Source organism: Crocuta crocuta, unplaced genomic scaffold, assembly GCF_008692635.1.
Source record: "Crocuta crocuta isolate KB4526 unplaced genomic scaffold, BGI_CrCroc_1.0 scaffold139, whole genome shotgun sequence".
Taxonomy (NCBI): domain Eukaryota; kingdom Metazoa; phylum Chordata; class Mammalia; order Carnivora; family Hyaenidae; genus Crocuta; species Crocuta crocuta.
The window spans coordinates 11463536-11475212 of record NW_027533258.1 but is presented as its reverse complement, the minus strand read 5'-3'; the positions used below and the strand labels follow the sequence as shown (position 1 = coordinate 11475212).

General features: G+C 55.8%; 3 protein-coding genes across 3 annotated transcripts in view; 2 read left to right on the top strand and 1 right to left on the bottom strand.

Moving 5' to 3' along the window:
• The first annotated feature begins 508 nt into the window (after window positions 1–508).
• Window positions 509–7154, top strand: MED31 (mediator complex subunit 31). Its single transcript, XM_077746627.1, has 4 exons — window positions 509–608; window positions 1194–1271; window positions 1565–1661; window positions 6637–7154. The coding sequence occupies exons 1-4, from the start codon at window positions 581–583 to the stop codon at window positions 6827–6829; spliced, it is 396 nt and encodes a 131-aa protein (XP_077602753.1). The 5' UTR covers window positions 509–580; the 3' UTR covers window positions 6830–7154.
• Window positions 7155–8102: 948 nt separating this feature from the next.
• Window positions 8103–9713, bottom strand: TXNDC17 (thioredoxin domain containing 17). Its single transcript, XM_077746629.1, has 4 exons — window positions 9484–9713; window positions 9274–9355; window positions 8918–8993; window positions 8103–8292 (listed from the first exon to the last, which is right to left on the bottom strand). The coding sequence occupies exons 1-4, from the start codon at window positions 9647–9649 to the stop codon at window positions 8224–8226; spliced, it is 393 nt and encodes a 130-aa protein (XP_077602755.1). The 5' UTR covers window positions 9650–9713; the 3' UTR covers window positions 8103–8223.
• A 3-nt stretch (window positions 9714–9716) lies between these two features.
• The window catches only part of LOC144217311 (uncharacterized), a gene marked incomplete at its 5' end in the record, with an annotated part of 2588 nt that continues 627 nt past the window's right edge, over window positions 9717–11677 (top strand). The window contains one exon of the mRNA XM_077746882.1: window positions 9717–11675. Within this exon, the coding sequence (XP_077603008.1) occupies window positions 9717–11675 (1959 nt within the window). The remainder of the gene's footprint in view (window positions 11676–11677) is intronic.

The window sequence follows — 11677 nt, the reverse complement described above, 5'->3', positions numbered from 1 at the left end:
CCGGCGCTCACAGCCCCCCCCCGCCGCGGGGCCGCCCTGCGCCCCGCTGCCCCCGCCTCTCCGCGCGGGTAGTTTACAGTCACCTCAAACTCCACACGCCCCAGGGCAACGGGGCCTCCCGAACCTGTCTGCCCCGGGACCCTCGTCCCGGTAACCGGCACGGCCGTGCACGGACCGCTCGAGTCACGCTTGGTTCTCCTGCTCCGCTCCCTCACCTCCCATGTCCGGCAGGCATGTCAGCTCGGCCTGAAAACACATCCCTAGAGGCCGTGTCTCCTCCAGCAACCCCTCNCTGCGCGGAGCTGGAGGGCGGGGCCTGCGCGGAGCCGGAGGAGGGGCCTGCGCGGAGCTGGAGGGCGGGGCCTGCGAGGAGCCGGAGGAGGGGCCTGCGCGGAGCTGGAGGGCGGGGCCTGCGCGGAGCTGGGGGGCGGGGCCCTCGAGGAGCCGGAGGAGGGGCCCGCGCGAGGCCGCCAATGCCCGCATCCCACACGGCCCCGCGACCGGAAGAGGGGTCGAGGCTTCCGCAATCTGCGGGCTGTTGCTCCTCTAGGCTGTGGGCAGCCGAGCCACTTTGCTCGCGATGGCCGCGGCCGTCGCTATGGAGACAGGTAAGTAGCGCTCGGAACCCCAGCAAACACAGCTGCCCCCGGCTAGACACGTCTTCCCGCTTCCCCGGGGCTCTTTCGCGGCGCAGCTCCGGCGGGGCTCCGGTCCGCGGCTGTCTCCTCCTCACCGGCCTCCCGGCGAGGCCTCAGCGGCTGGGCGCGCTCCAGAGCCGTCCCCTCCGCCGCTGGTTTTCCGCGTCCGCGATGGGCGTGTTTAGGTGTGAGACGTCGCCAGACTGTGAGCCTTTCTGCTCCTGGCATTTCTCGAACCGGCGCACGTCCCTCCGTTTGCAGCTTGCATTCTGGACTTTCCCCGGGGTCCCTAGCGCTGCTCTGACCTTCCCCCGCTGGTCACTCTGGAAATCTTGGGTCCTGGGTCCCAGGGGGTGGTCCTGCCCCGTGGGTGCGCCTGTTCTAGGTTCTTGTTGAGCGGAGCGCTCTCTGCTTTCCCCGGACTAGTGAGAAAACCACCCCGTGCCCTTACTTCTGCAGAAACACGTTCTCACCAGCAGTCACGTCTTTTTCTGCAAGTCAGTGTCATAGCTGGTGACCTTTATTTTGGGTGACTTTTGCTGTGTTTCTTCCTAGATGAGGCTGGAAATCGACTTCGGTTTCAGTTGGAGTTGGAGTTCGTGCAGTGTTTAGCCAACCCCAATTACCTTAATTGTAAGTTGTTGGCGCCTTATGGAATTGAGTAGCTGGTAACGATCTCTGACCAGAAGAATTGCAGTTCGTAATAATGTCTACTTTTATATACGCTCAGTTCAGTGGGATCACTGCTACCTGTTCACTGGTGTGTGTGTGTGTGTCTGCACAGACTGGGACTTACGTTGTGAATTCATGGCGGGGGGGGGGGGGGGTAGTTATGGAAGTAGATTCTGTATGTTAGGGGTCACAAATCGGTACTTCCAGGATTGGTCTGCTCTACAGATATCTTTTTTGTTTTTTGTGCCTTTCAGTTCTTGCCCAAAGAGGTTACTTCAAAGACAAAGCTTTTGTTAATTATCTTAAGTACTTGCTTTACTGGAAAGAACCAGAATATGCCAAGTATCTAAAGTAAGTTTAATTTTTACAGTCCTAAATACGTGTATACTGTATTATGTTCCAAGATACTGACATTTAACAGACCTTTTAGTTTCACATTGAAAAAAATGTATTTTGAACCCCTCCACTCCTGTTAGCTGCCTCCGCCTTCTCTCTGAGTTGGATTACTGCGCAGTCTCACTGCTCATCCCTGCTTCTCTTACCCCCCTCCTGTGTCCTCCCAATCCCAGCCGAACAAAGCAAAATCATTTTCTAACAGGAGCCAGCTTGGTCTTTCAGAAATGTAACCGCATGACACTTTGTTGCTTGGGATCTATCAGTGTCTTCCCAGGGACGCAGAGCAGGATCCCTTCTCTCTTCTTGGGCGCAGGCTCTGTGTGACCTGGCTCTGTCAGGTACCACTCACCCGGTCCCTCTGCGTTCCTGACCCTACCGAACCCACAGTCTATAAATGCAATGGCACAGTCGTCGGCTGAAAATTAACACAGGGCACGTGTCAGGAAGATTTTCCGGAGGATGTGACCTTCCCCGAGTCTCACTCTGGCCACGCCTCATCGTGTGCGCTTGGTTCCAGAGCACTGCAAGAAGGCGAACGCTGCAGTAAAGCGAGCCAAATGAAGTTTTCGGTTTCCCAGTGCATTTAAAGCTTGTGTTCACACAGTATTGCAGGCGATTAAATGTGCAGTAGTGTTAAGGAAAAAAAAAAAAGGTATCTTAATAAAAAAATACTGTTAAATAATGCTAAACATCATCTGAGCTTTTAAGCAAGTCATGACCACAGGTCACCATAACAGATATAATAATACTGGAAAGTTTAAAGTGTGAGAATTATTAACATGCGACACAGGGATGTGAGGTGAGCAAATGCTGTTGGAAACATGGTGCGGACAGACTTGCTTGATGAAGGGTTGCCCCCAACGTTTGTTTAGTTTGTAAAAGAAAAGAAATAAAGAGCAGTATTTCTGTAGCTATCGCCTTTCTTTAGAGCCTTGTATGTGCAGGCTCTGTGTTCATTTAAACATCGAACTCAGACCTCTTCTTTGTCTTAACTAGGTGGTCAGAAGGCAATAGTGAAACTTGGTGTCTTTTTTTTTTTTAAACACGTTTGAGAGGAAAATGATTCAAACTTGTCCTTTATCCAGGTCACTTTTTTGATCTGTGTCTAATACTAACTGATTCTTGACCCCATGTCTCTGCCTGCAGGACCCTTTTGCTCCCTAATTGGTCCCTTACAAACAGCCACTTGTTTAGTAACCGGAGAGAAGACTGTTAGATGGTGTGTGTGCATAGGCTTGCAGACTCTGCGTGGACACTGGGCCCGGGCGTGGGGCGTTCCGTGTCACCCCCACTGTTGCCGGAAGGCTGTCTATACTCTGGAGCTCTGGTCCCAGTGAGCACCTGCTGTGCCTTTCAGGGACAGCCGGTCCCGTTGCTAGCTGGATGCTGGGAAGGTTTTCCGTACGTTGGGATATGCTGTCCCCGGGTGTAGCTTCAACCCAGATTTCCAGTTTTGTCCCCGCGTTAATCCAGAACCGCTCTGTGACCTCTTGAGACACCTGCCTTTCAGACGTTTGCATTCCAGAGACTTGCAAGTTCACATCTGTGGGCATGTCACTCAGCCTGCACAAGCTTTTGTTTGAGACCTGCTGACCTTAAAGGTCCGAAAGTTTCATGTAATAATCCGGACCTCGGCTACTCTTTAAATCTGGAGGATCTGGGAACCTCAGGCCTTCACTCTTCCCTGTCGGGGACTAGCCAGCCTGCGGGGCGGCCGCCGTGTGCAGACACTGGCACCACGTCCTGCTTCCCCGGCGGCCGGTACCCGCACCTGTGACGTAGCCCTTACCTGTGCGTCCCCAGCCACCTTTACCCATTTGTCACACGCCCTCCACTGTTCAGCCAGGACCGCACACAGGCCTTCGGAAGTGGTCGGGGTGCAGTGGGCCGGATGCAGGTCTTCGTGTAGACGTTACACTTTGATAAGTGAAACTGGAGTTTCTGTTACTTTTCTTGGGGGGTGGGGCGGGGGCAGGGACTCACACTGCCAGCTTGCTGAGAACGTTATGTCAGCTCCAGCCCCTCTTTCTTATTTTGATCAGTGCTATTAACTGAGTTCATTTATGTCTTACTTTTAAAAAATCTAAGTGTGCAACTTTCCTTTCATACCCCTTCGTCTTGTTGGTTAAAGCCAGAATTGTAGCCTATTGAAATATTTACTCAGAGTTGTCCTTTATTTATTTATTTTTTAAATTTTTTTAACGTTTATTTATTTTTGAGGCAGAGAAAGACAGAGCACAAGCTGGGGAGGGTCAGAGAGAGAGGGAGACACAGAATCCGAAGCAGCTCCAGGCTCTGAGCTGTCAGCACAGAGCCCGATGCGGGGCTCGAGCCCACGAACCGTGAGATCATGACCTGAGCCGAAGTCGGACGCTGAACCGACTGAGCCCCCCAGGCGCCCCTAGAGTTGTCTTTTACAAGTTTGAGACATGATCGCTACATGTTTAAGTTCCGTTTGTCGATTAAATGCCACTTGAGACCATTCTCTTGGTTGTCGTGATAGTTTAGATTGTAGGTGAGGAAGCTAAAGCTGACCGAGGTTGAGAACCTTGTCCAAGCCACCCAGCTGGTGAGCGGCGGTGCTGGTGTTCGAACCCGGGTCTTTCTCACTCCCAGTGCCTGCCGAATGTATGAAGAGGAAGGAGGTCGGGTGTGAGTCGGCCATTTCAGGCCTAGCTCCACCAGCTACCAGCAGCCGTGTCTCTGGAGCACCGATAGCGCGCCATTGTTATCGCGTAGGGACAGCGTCGGTGATGGGCCCTGCTCCTCAGCGTGGTCCCCAGACCAGCAGCACCGCTGTCACTTGGGAGCCTGTTAGAGACGCAGAGCTCAGGCCCCACGTCAGACCTACGAAATCAGAGCCTGCACTTGGGACGTGATTAGCGTGCACGTAAAACATGAGAAGCACTTCCGTGGTGCGCCGTTTTCGTGTTCAGTCTCTCTGTACCACCTGCATAAGTTTGGCTCTCAGCTCTCTGTATAATTTAATGTTTTGTTTTTTAATTTTTTTTAAAGTTTTTTTTTTATTTTTTTATTTCTAGGAGAGACAGAGACAGCGTGAGCAGGGGAGGGTCAGAGAGAGAGGGAGTCACAGACTCTGAAACAGGCTCCAGGCTCTGAGCTGGCAGTCAGCACAGAGCCCGACGCGGGGCTCGAACCCACGAACCGCGAGATCATGACCTAAGCGAAAGTCGGACGCTTAACCGACTAAGCCACCCAGGCGCCCCAATTTAATGTTTTTTATAATGGACTCCGATTTTACATCTTTTCTATTTTAAATACTTTCACTTACGAAATAGCTACAGAGATCGGAAAGATAATTCCTATATGTTTTTCACCCAGATATTCTAAATGTTATTTTTTAACCACAGGACAGTGATCAAGATCTGAACATTAATATATCAGCTAGTCTGCAGACTTCATTCCGATATCGTCTGCTGTCTCATTACTGCCCTGCGTCTGGGGCAGTGTCCAGTCTAGGCTCCTGTCTTTGTGTCGTCTTCATCTTTAATCTTGAGTTTCTTGGCCCTTCCCCCTGCGCTGCCCCCACCGCCCTGTGACTGGGCCCCAGCAGTGACTTTCTGACCTCCTTGGTGTGTCCCATCAGGAGTCCTAGGAAGTCACTTTGACCTGCTACTGGAGATGTTAATTTCGGTCACTTGCTTGAGGCCCTGACTGTTGGGTTTTACCACATCAAGTTACTTGTTTTCCTTTTGTATTTAGTAAGTGTCTGTGAGGAAATACTTTGAGACTATGTAAATACTTTGTTTCATCTTATACTTTAACCCACTAATTTTAGCATCTATTGATACGGGTCTGAAACATTCTATTTCTGTCATTTTTTCTACATTTATTAGTTGTGATTTAGATGTCAGGAAGAATCATCCGTTTATTATCGATTTATTCATTTAAAAGAATTATATCAACATGGGCTCTTGAATTCTTATTTTTTGGATTATAACTGTGTTTTCTCGTAATGGTTTCAAATATGGCCATTAGTCCCTTCAGATTGGCTCCTGAGTGCTTGTGACGTATCCCCACAATTTTTTGAGCACTTTCTTCCTGGCACTGCATAATATTCCAGGTTCATCTGGTACTTTCCCTGCCTTCGCCCTGGAATCAGCCATTTCGCCAAGGCCCCTGGAAAGTGGTATTTCTAATCCATGACCTGGGCGCTGAGTGTGCTTGTTGGTACCCGTGTCATTGCTGCTAGGCCCTCTCAGGACGCAGCGAAAGTCGGTGTGTGTGTGTGTGTGTGTGTGTGTGTGTGTGTACACACATGTCTGCTTCCAATCTTTGTCGGTTTCTGAGTCTGCTGACGGTTCCAGGTGCAGCTCCGCGACGCAGGGTCCATTCCAGCCTCCCCGGGCCTTGTGTGTAACGACTTCCCTAACAGTCGGAAATTTGGCTCTCCTCATCCACGGTGTGTTGACTTACTCAGTTGCTGATCTTAGGTCACACGCCAAGTGATTCCAGAATGGTCACATCCCTGTGGAAAACCACAGTACGGTACTGGTGCATAGTTCTTTCTGAAACGGAGTCGGTTTTGAAAAAAAGCGGTCTTTATCACGACTCCTGGAAATCCGGTAGTTACCAATGATAAACTTACTAAACCGAGAAGCGTTTGCGGCCCTGGCCGTGGGCGCCTCCGCGGGAGCGCGGGGCTGCCGAGCCGGGCCTGCCGCTCCTGCGCGGTGCGGGGAGGTCAGTCAGGCCTTCTGCGCTCGAGCGTTTTCCCTTTTGAAACGTGTGCCTCACGCTGACTTTTGATGACTGGCTTCTCTGCAGAGGCAGGAAAACCTGTACTACCCAAGGCAGCGAATATTCTAGAAATGGTAGCCTACAAGGGCCGTTCTGGGAGAGAAGCGGAGGTGGAGCGTGGCCGACGCGCGCGGAGGGCGCCGCCGCTAACTTGTGCGCTTGCGCGCAGGTACCCGCAGTGCCTGCACATGCTGGAGCTGCTGCAGTACGAGCACTTCCGCAAGGAGCTGGTGAACGCGCAGTGCGCCAAGTTCATCGACGAGCAGCAGATCCTGCACTGGCAGCACTACTCCCGCAAGCGGATGCGCCTGCAGCAGGCGCTGGCCGAGCAGCAGCAGCAGAACAACGCGGCGGGGAAGTGAGAAGCCGGCCGCCGACGCGGGGCCCCTGACCGCGGCCCCTGACCTTGGGGCCCCTGACCGCGGGCCCCGACCTTGGGGCCCCCCGACCGCGGCCCCCTGACCTTGGGGCCCCTGACCGCGGCCTCGGCCTCACTGCCCCTGCGCGGAGGCGGGACTCTCCCAGCCGCGCCGCCGGGGAGCACCCAGAGCTGTACGTGCCGTGTGATCCAACCCACTTTTTGTTAATAGGTTCCTTCTGTCCAACCAGAGTTGTTCTCCTGTGGTTTCCCTGTGGGTTTGTAAGTTATCGTTAGTACTTAACCAACCGAATAAAACAGAAACGTTAGGTGCTGTAAACCAGTTTAAGGAGTCGGTGAGGGATGGGGCAGGGGGAGGGCCACCAGATGTCCCCAACTCTGCAAGTCCGTGTCCCTCCGTCCCACTGTCCCTCGGATCGGCTGCCCTACGCCTCCCTGTGCAGAATGAGGGGGAATCGAGTGAATGATTTCTCCCGTCAGGGAGCGGGTGCTGCAGGAAGGTTCTTACTCTGCTCAGGAGGAGGACTCACCGTGTCACCACCTGCCCTGCAGGAGGGCTTAAAGGAACAGCCGGCGTGTCACCGACCTAGTGACGGCACGGAGAAGGTTGGTGGTTAACTTCTCACCGCACCCTTGACTTTGGACTAGAATAAAGATGAGGAGCCTCAGACACTTGTGATCGTGCAGCGCGAAACGTTTCCGTGGCCGGTGCTGCACCCGGGCCCACGCTTCCTGCTTTGTCCTGCTCTCAGTCCCCTTGCAGACCCGCCGCGTCCATACAGGAGGAGCCGGAGGTTCACACAGGTTAAGAAGCTCGTCTGCGGTGGTGATGGGTGTGACTGATGCGCGGCCGGGGCTCTTGCCACCATTAGGTGACACGGTCTCTGACCTTCCCGAGCAGGACGGCGTCTTCAGACGGGAAAGCCAGACCGCCTGCGGTGAGCGAGGCTGGATTAGGTGCGCTGTGCTCTCCGTCACTGGCTACGGGAAGTTGTGCGTTCTAAAGCCACACAGAGTGTTTCCGGAACCGTTCTTTGTAAATGGGTGGCGTTTACCGTAAAAGATCCTAACTCCTTTCAAGGCGTGGAATTTGCCTTCTGTATTGGTAGGGACACTGCTGTCACCTCCAGCAATGCACCCCTTGTGCTGTCCCCGTCTCTCCTGAAGACTGATTCTCCCTTCCTCTTAGAGATTCCCAAATATTACAGGCAAACTGAGGGTTCATGAGCATTTTAATAGCACTATTTAGACATAAACCAGTTTTTACGTCATCGTTCATTTATTTGTTTATTGCTAACGTGAATTCAAAACAAGTATGCGATTGCTTTTATACCAGAGCAAGTCAGGAAATCAAGATACGACTGCCATCATCAACTCTTAATCTTCAGAGAACAACATCTCCACGAGGCTGGCCTGGAGACACTCGGATTCCACCAGTTTTTGAGGCTGTAATAGGAGAGCAGTCTGATCTTAACCCACAGCTACAAACATGTTATTAGGAAGGGAAGGAGTTCTGCCTTGAGTTAACACGAAGCTTACAATGGAGAAACTACGCTATTCAAAGACTATCATCTAGTTACAACAAGCTTTATTAAATAGTTAAACTATGTGCCTTAAGATAAATCATTAAAATACTTGGCTCCGTGGACTAAAACAAGAGCCAGCAAGCCCAGCACACTGCCTTCCCCTCAACTCGTTAATTTATAATCCCAGGGCCACCGCTGAACTAAAGGAGGTGCCCTTTTAACTAGAACTCTGAAGTAAGTAGAAAACAACCACTGATGCTAGTATCTTACCGAATTATGTCAACCAACTTTCTTGAGCAGCGCTTAGAGAATTTTAGAACAGTGGCTTTTACAAACCATGGGAAACAGCTAATACTTAGATACTGGCATTATTAATAGTTTATTTGGATTGGCCATAGGGATGGACAGCCAAGTTGTACATTTTTAATAGAGCCCCAGTGTGATATTTGGGATGAAATGTCAAGATCTTTTCAAATTTGAATCCAGGACAAAAGAGTTGATGGGGTGAGTTGTAGCCCCACCACAATGACAGGACAGACACTTACTGTTCCGTATTTAAGGAGTGTAGGAACCGCAGTTACTTTCAGGTTTTTTCTGAAGTCGTTATTTGGATCTTTCCAACTGTTTCGAAAAGAAAAAGTGATCATGGAAAACATTTACTTGGTTTCTCACCATTTACTATTTGATAGATTCCTACATTTAGTCTTTCAGTGATCACTCGTTTTGTTGTAAATGTTCATAAAAGCTTGAGGACTAGGGCTTCAATAGCCTCTGGTCGCTTGACTTGCCCGACCCTGGACCTAAGCACGCAGATCCTTAGTCCCCGAGGCCCTTCCGCCTAAGTGTGCGCGGGCCCAGCGCGCCCGGGACGGGACGGGACGGAATGCACGCGGGCACTTACTAAGGTTTCTCTCCCACTTGGCAGTAGATGAACACACACCCTTCACTGACGTGCTTCAGCCCCTCTCGCACGACTGGTTCAGCTTAAAAAAAAGTCGATACCAAATAGTCAGTCATGGGCTCTAGAATCCGGCACCGAGAAACAGCGTCGCTCCCCTCTCCCCTCCGTCTCTGCAAGTGCTCAGACTTGAACCGAGGGTGACCTGAAAACCACTCCAGGGCCGAGCGCGGATCGCTNCGCAGTCGGGGCACCAGCTCTTCCCGCCGGCATCCTTGGAGCCGGTAAAGTAGGCGAAGATGGTCTTGCCGCGGTGCTGCTCCACCGCCCGGCTGAACTCCTCGAAGCCGGACACGCTCACCACCTCGTAGCCGGCCATCGGGAGGGAGAGCCGGGCGCCGCGGGCCGGGGCTCCGGGAGGCGCCGCCGCCGGGAGAGGAGGGGCNGGGGCGGTGGGGGAGCCTCAGGTGGTGGGGCCTGTCGGTTCGGTGTGGGTGACGGGCGCCGGCGGGGAGGAGGACGGGGCGCCTTACCGGAGCCCCCGGGGCTGTGAGCGGAAAGGCCGCCCGGGATCGATGGGGCACGAGAGCATCTTGGAGCTGTGGCTGAAGGTGCAGGCCATGCGGGCGGCGGCGGGGTACGGGGAGGGGAGCAGAGTGGAGCTCCACCCGGTGCCCGCGGGAGAGGGCCCGGTTGACAGGGGCGTCCCCGGCCGGGCCTCCTGGGTGGAGACGAGCCGGGGTGGTCTCACAGGACCCTGGGTGAAGGGACAAGCTCGGGCAGTGCCCCGGGTCTCGGGAGTGTCAACAGCCGTGGGTCTGGGGGCCGGTTGTGAGAGGGTCCCAGGCCTGTGCGGACGGGGACAGGCGGCCGGCCTGCTGCCTGAGGGTGTGCCTGGGATGGTCCCCTACCTGCTGGGGAGAGGACAGGCCGCGGGGTGGCGCGAGGCTGTGGAGCTCCCCAGAGCCGTGGAGAGGGAGCGGGGCTGGGGCGGTGCCCCCCGTCTGTGGGGCAGAGGGCAGTCCCTGCAGGTACCCGGAACTCCCCGCCCAGAGGCCATCTGTGGGGACACCCCGGACTCATGGGGCGGGGGGCAGGCTGCGAGGGTGCCCGATGCTGTGGGGGCGCCCAGCAGTGTGGAGGAGGAAGCCTGTGCGGGTCCCCTGGGCGCTTGGCGGAGCGAACAGGCGGTGGAGGGGATGGGGTCTGGGGGTGCTCCTGGCACATGGGGCACTGGACAGCCCGTGGGGGTGCCTTGTGGTGTTGGAGAGGAAGCTCGATGTGGGGGTGACCCAGGATTCAGGGAAAGGGGACAGGCTGTGTGGGTAGAGACGGGCTCTGGAGGGGCCCTGGGCTCCTGGGCAGTGGCACACGCCGCGGAGGCGTGGGGTTGTGCGGAGCAGGCGGTGGGCCCTGGAGGTGCTCCAGGCCTGTGGGGTGTAGAGCCGGGCATGGGGGTGCCCACGGCCCCGGGGAGGGAGACAGGCTGTGGGAGTGTCCCCGGTGTGTGGGGGACCCAGCAGCCTGTGGGGGCGGCGGGGGCAGTACCAGGAGCTCTGGGGGGACAGTCAAGCTACGGGGCCACCCCAGGCCTGTGGGACGGGCAGCGGGCCCTGGGGGCGCCAGGGGCCATTGTGGGGGACACAGGCTGTGGGGGTGTCGTGAGCCTGTGGGACAGGAGGCAGGCTCTGGGGGAGCGGGCGGTTCTGCTGCCCACAGCGTTAGGGGCACCCGGGCCCGTGGGTCAGGAGGGCGGCCATGGGGACACGTCTTGTCTGTGCAGAAGGAGACAGGCCGCTGGGCTGCCTGAGGCCGTGGTGCTGCCCAGGCACAGGTGCAGCGTGGCGGGGGTCGCGAGGGCGCCTACGGGCCTGCCTGCCGCCGCGTGGGTGTCTGGCCCCGTGTGTCACGACGGCAGCTCTAGAGGCGGCCTGAGCCTGTGCGAAGGCGTCCATACTGCCGCGGTGCCCGTGGCTCCCGAGGGGCCGTGGTCTGTGGGGGACGCTGTGGCTTCTGCAGCTTTCCCGGGCCCGTGGGAGAGGGCGCAGGCCGTCGGGGGTCCGGAAGCGCCCGGACACGCAGGGCAGGAGACAGGCTCTGGGGGTGTGCCGAGACCTTGGGGAAGGAGACAGACCGCAGGGACGTCTGCAGCAGCTGTGGTGCCCGTGGCCCCCAGGACGTCTCAGCCTCTGCGGGACGAGTCCAGCCCTGGGGGTGTCGCAGGCCTGTGGGGGGAGAGGGAGACGGTGCAGGCACCTGTAGACACCAGGGGTCCCGCGCGGGTGGGGCTGTCTCCCCCCGGGATGCCTGGGCCCACGGGGGAGAGGCTGGGCCCGGGGGGCCCCTCCGGTTCCCTGGGAGGGGGACAGGCTGCTGAGATGCCTGTGGCCGGGGGGCTGCCCACGGC

Bases quoted from the DNA above. Each gene is read 5' to 3' on its own strand.
- MED31 (XM_077746627.1), top strand. From the start codon at position 581: ATGGCCGCGGCCGTCGCTATGGAGACAG. The intron at 609-1,193 runs GTAAGTAGCGCT...GTTTCTTCCTAG, and splicing joins GGCCGTCGCTATGGAGACAG to ATGAGGCTGGAAATCGACTT. The intron at 1,272-1,564 runs GTAAGTTGTTGG...TGTGCCTTTCAG, and splicing joins CAACCCCAATTACCTTAATT to TTCTTGCCCAAAGAGGTTAC.